General features: G+C 40.7%; 1 protein-coding gene across 5 annotated transcripts in view; it reads right to left on the reverse strand.

Annotated features, from left to right (window-relative positions):
* Nucleotides 1-5,499, reverse strand: part of Eif2d (eukaryotic translation initiation factor 2D) — a 23,635-nt gene that overhangs the window by 11,747 nt on the left and 6,389 nt on the right. For 4 of the 5 annotated variants that reach the window (XM_004641143.2, XM_004641142.2, XM_023701155.1 and 1 more), the window contains one exon: nucleotides 1,972-2,079. In XM_004641143.2, the coding sequence (XP_004641200.1) occupies nucleotides 1,972-2,079 (108 nt within the window). Of the gene's footprint in view, nucleotides 1-1,971; nucleotides 2,106-5,499 lie in introns of all 5 variants that reach the window. The other variant, XM_023701153.1, reaches the window with a different exon arrangement.

The following is a 5,499-nucleotide window of genomic DNA, read 5'->3' on the forward strand; positions in this document are numbered from 1 at the left end:
AAAAAAAAAAAAAAAAAAAAAAAAGTAAAAGCAGTTAAAATAAACCCCTATGCTGGACATGGTGGTATACACTTGTAATCTCAGCACTCAGAAGGCTAAGGCAGGAAGACTGCTGTTTGAGGCCAGACTGGGCTACACAGAGTTCAAGGACAGCCTGAAACACACAGCAAGACCCCATCTCAAAAACAAAAACCCCTAAAAGCATTCTGTGTGAACAAAAAAGAACCACTTTGAATTAAACAAGATAAAAACAGTAAATGAAAAGTCAGGTGTGGTGGTGTGCACCCACAATCCCAGCTCCCGGGGAGCCTGAGGCAGGAAGATCACAAATTCAAGCCCAGCCTGGCCAACTCAGTAACTTAGCAAGACCCTATCTCAAGATATTTTAAAGAGGGTCAAAGATGCAGAAGGCCCTTTGTTCAATCCCTAGTACTCAAAAAAAAAAAAAAAAAAAAAAAAAAAAAAAAAGCAAACACATTCTCAAGCTCCTGTGCTAAATCAAATGCATTCTAATTTGCAGGGCTGAGAGTCTTGAACCATAGGAAGACAGGATAAAAAGCAGTGCCACACAGCAGAGAATGGAGAGGTAAAAAACTTTACTTTAGCCAAGATTATGTAAATCAAACCAAGTTTTAACTGTAGCTGCAATAAGCCTTATTAGTATTTGGAACTGTGAGACCAAAGTATCTGTTCAGGCTACTCTGACAGGTAAAAAGTACCTTAGTTAAAACTGTTTTTTTTTTTTTGTTTTATTTTTTGTGGGGGAGAGGTTTGTCTTGTCTCGTTTTTTGTGGCACCAGGATCGAACTCAGTCCCTTGTACTTGCCGGGCTGGTGCTTATGCACTGGCTGTTTCCCTGGCTTGTAGTATCTTTTAAAGTATTTTTTAAAGCAGGGGTGATGGGCTGAGGCAGCTGCTGCTGAAAACTGGTTAAGACCTGTACGTGACTTCTTTCCCTGATTGAGAACTAAAAACAAAGTGCTAAGAGAAGTCAGTCATATGCCCTCAGACATCTGCTCAAAGTAGGCGAGGCTGCACCTCAGGTGAAGGGCGAGTTTGTACCAGCAAGCCACAGCACTGGGCCTAAAGCCCGGTACACTGTTACCACTTTTATCAAATGACAAGAGAACTGGAAGGTGGCTCTGGAAAGCAAATGCTATGGTCAGAATGTGTGAACTTCCACAGTGTAAGGTGATCTGAGACCTGGATACCATAAACGTAATCAGGGGGCTGAGAATTTAGCTCAGGAGAACACTTGCCTAGCAAGCTGGAAGCCCTGGGTTCGGTCTTTGGCACCAAAACCAAAATATAAATCTTGGGGGGGCCAGGGAGATAGCTCAGTGGAATAAAAGCTTGCCTGGCAAGCACAAGGTCCTGAGTTTGATCCCCGGTACCACCAAAAAATAAAAAATAAAAATAAAAATAAAAAGCCTTACCTAAAAAACAATTTCAACCAAAAACAAAAACAAAAAAAACATAAAAGTAATCAGTTATCCTGGGGTTCGAGGGTCCATCTTGCTTTGATGTAGACCCAGAAGCACCTGGCACAGGGCCATAAGTCACCTGATATGTGTGGCAGGAAAGGCCTGACTAAGCAGTTATTTAAAAATGAGTATCACGGGGCTGGGGAGACAGCTCAATGGAATAAGCACTTGCCTGGCAAGTGCAGGGGCCTGAGTTAAATCCCCGGTTCTGCCAAAAAAAAAAAAAAAAAAAAAAAAAAAACAACTGAGTATCACCAACCCAGAGGTCTTCAGGTCTACAATTCTAACACTCACCTAAAGAAATCATCAAAGTTCTTGCTAATTTCTTCCTTAAACTGGAAAAAATATCAATATTTTCCCCACACTTGGCAAGGAAATGAAGTCAGGTAAGCAAACTGCCTAAGGCCATGGTTGAAGCCCCGAATCTCAAGCATGTGATCCCCCACCCAGCCCAGCTCCCTGCAAACAGAACAAACACTGTACCCACCACAGGTGGTCCTGGTAAGTGTGTAGCACCAAGAAGCCCCTTCCCTTCAGGCCCGCAGCCAGCATCTCAGTGGTGGACAGGGCAGCCACTCCAATCGCTACAGGGGCTCTAGAAGAAGCCGGCCAGAGACAAGGCTGAGGAGAAGTCCCGGAGAGAGCAGGCATTCAGACCCTCATTCCTCCCTCCATGTGGATAAACACCCTATCAGAAAGCTAAGTTCCGCCCAGCTTCAGTGTTCCTCCTACAACCTACAAATACTACTTTCAAACATCTCTTGGCCAAACCTTCCCCATCGCCTCTGATGACATAATTACTGCCTTTGCACTGTTCCTATTATCAACGTAACTCAGGCATGACTTGCAAGGACAGTGAAATTTCCCTTCTTTTAACTTCAAAACTATGAGAAATCATAGGCATCAATCTATAAGGAAACTCAGGGGGAGGTAATTCACTTGCCACAAATCAGGCTAGGGCCGGGGATGTAGCTCAGTGGCACAACACCTGCCTGGCAAGCACAAGGTCCTGAGTTCAACTCTAGGTGCCAAAAAGAAAATCCAAAACCTAAAACAAATCAGGCTGAAAGAAGCATAAGAAAGAGAACTGTTGTTGTTTGGAGAGCCAAAGTCCAGTGAGAAATCTCTGTCATCCTAGTGTTACTCAAGCATTGACCACACATGGCCGGTGTGGTAACAGACGGAATTCATTATCCTGGCAAAGCAGCTGAGTCCAAGGGGGAAGATTTAAGAGCTCCCAACATCTCAACTTGGTTTTACTAAATGTGCTGGTTCCACGTACTGTGCCTATCATAGTCCCTGCGATAGAAACTTTAACTTTGGCTTCTTTCCCAGTTATTAAAAGGCATCTTTTTCTTGTGTCCCCAAAAAAGTGGATGGCTCGGTCTCCATTCTTCAATGTGACTTGTATTTTTAAATAACTGCCTTGTTACTCCCACCCCACCATAAACTGTCCCCAACGCCCATCCTCATGTACTTTCTAGGCTAAACCATATAAGCTAAAGAACCATTTATGTAGCTAGAACAGAAAAGGGAACTAGGGAGGGGAGAGAGGGGAAGGAAGGAAGGGAAAAGAAAAAATGAGGAAAGAAAAATAAAATGCAGTAAGTGCTTGCCTGGCAAGCGCAAGGGTCTGAGTTCAATCCCCAGTTCTGCCAAAAAAAAAGAAAAACAAAAAGAAAAAAAAGAAAGATAAAATGGAAAGAGTTTTGTAAGTAAGGAGGGAAAGTGGACTCGAAGGGAAGGGAAGGGAACAGGACAAAAGAGGAATCAAAATATATCATGTACAGGCACAAATTTCTCATGATGAATGTGATCATTAAGTATATCTAAATTGTACCAATAAACTTGATAAAAATGTATATACATATGAAAAAAAAAACTAGAAAAAAAAATGACCTACCATTTTTTTCAACTTGATTTCTGCTCTAGGTAAACAAGAAAGGAGCCTAAGTGTATGGTTCCAAAAAAAGTTCAAGGAAGATAAGTAGCAAAAATAAGACCTTTCCACTGGGCCTGGTGGCACAAGTCTATAATCCCAGCACTCTGGAGGCCAAATTAAGAGGATCATAAATTCAAGCCCATTCTGGGCAACTTAGTGACTTAACAAGACCCTATCTCAAAATAAAAAAATAAAAAGGGGCTGGGGATGTAGCTCAGTGCTGAGCTCAGTTGCTCAGGCTTAGCTCTGATCCCCAAGACCACCAAAAACAAACAAAAAAACCCTTTAAACACAGACCTGTCTCACGCCTATAATCACTCCTCTCTCAAAGAAGCAATGAAAGAAATAATGAAATTAATTTTTCATTCATTAGAATGGCACAAATGAAAACAGGTCAGACTAAAAAGTGATAGTTTTTTTTTTTTTTTTAGGACACAGTACTGCTGTTTAAGACTTACTGTAGGAAAATACTGGCACCTGTGTTTCTAGAGTCATCAAGAACATATTATTTATAAAAAACACAAATTATAGACAACCTCCCTGTCCACCAGGATAAGATTCCACACATCACCACACAACAGATGCACAGATCTGGTAGATCAATCAGTACGTGGTGTGCCAATATGGAACACGTCCACACTCTACAAAGGGAAAAAAAGTACATACACAGTATATTGAATTCAATCCCCAGTTCCAAAAAAAAAAAAAAAAAAAAGTGTAATTTGTATTTTTAAACACATACCCCAAATCCTCTATTTTTATACACATATGTCTATAACCATTGAAGAAGGGAGAAAGAACACACATCAAAATGACAGTTTCATCAAGAGAGGACTGTGGAGGCTGGGGCAATAGCTCGGAGTTCTAAGCACATGCAGGTACAAGGACCCAGGTTTGACCCCTGGTACTGCATGCTGTGCCACCATACTGCCCACTGAAACTGAGCATGCTGGCACACACCTGTACTCCCAGCACTGGGGAGGCTGAGACAGGAGGATCATTATGGAGTCCGAGCTGCGTAGTAAGACCCTGTACTAAATAAATAAATAAAAGATTAAAAACTATTTTTAAAAAAGAGAGGACTGTGGGGCAAGGAGGCTATTAATTTTCAGATTGTTCATAAAATTACTTCCTAATTTATTTGTTAAAAGCAGCAGCAAGGTGACAGATGAATAACTCTGTAACTACATTAAAAATCATTTAATTGAGAAGCCAGGGATATAGCTCGGCAGCATTAGTGCCAGCCTATCAAGTGCAAGGTCCTGAGTTTAATCCCTGGTACAAAAAAAAAAAAAAAAAAAAAAAAAAAAAAATCAGCTGAATATCTAAATCAGGTAAGTTTTATGGTATGTAAACTATGTCTCAATAAAGGTACTAAAAATAATTAAAAGATGAGGGTGATAAGGTGGATAGGGAAAAAATACATAAAGTTGCTAAAAGACAAAACGAGAATGTCATAGGCAAGAGGAGACTAGAAGATATGACAGCTAAATGCAATGCAATATCACAGACTAGATCCTTGAATGGGGAAACAAAGACATCAGTATTTATATGAATAAAGTCAGTGGTGTAGTTAACAATATTGTCCCAATATTAATCCTGTAGTTGTGATAACCCCTGGAGAAAGCCAGGTAGCAAGCAGTCAGAACTATGTACAATCTTTGTTACTCTTCTGTAAATTAAAAAAAATTTTTTTTTCTTTTGGCAGCACTGAGGATCGAGCCCAGGCCTTGTCACACTGAGTTACATTTTTACCACCTTTTAAAATTTTGAAACAGGGTTTTGCTACGTCCCTAAGTTACATGGGCTGGATTTGAATTTTTGATTCTTCTGCCTCAGCCTCCCAGAACACTTGGATTTTACGCATGCACCATCATGCCATGCTTAAAATTATTTAAGGTTTTTACAAAAACAGCAGCTGTCTGAACATCATAGCACATACCGGAAATCTCAGCACTCAGGAGACTGATGCAGGATATCACTAGTTCAAGGCCAGTCCAGGCTAATAGCAAGTGCAAGGCTGGCCTGGACTATGTAGTGAGACAAAAAAAAAAAAAAAGAAAGAAAGAAAGA

The sequence above is a fragment of the Octodon degus genome, unplaced genomic scaffold, assembly GCF_000260255.1.
Source record: "Octodon degus isolate 3935 unplaced genomic scaffold, OctDeg1.0 scaffold00131, whole genome shotgun sequence".
Lineage (NCBI taxonomy): Eukaryota > Metazoa > Chordata > Mammalia > Rodentia > Octodontidae > Octodon > Octodon degus.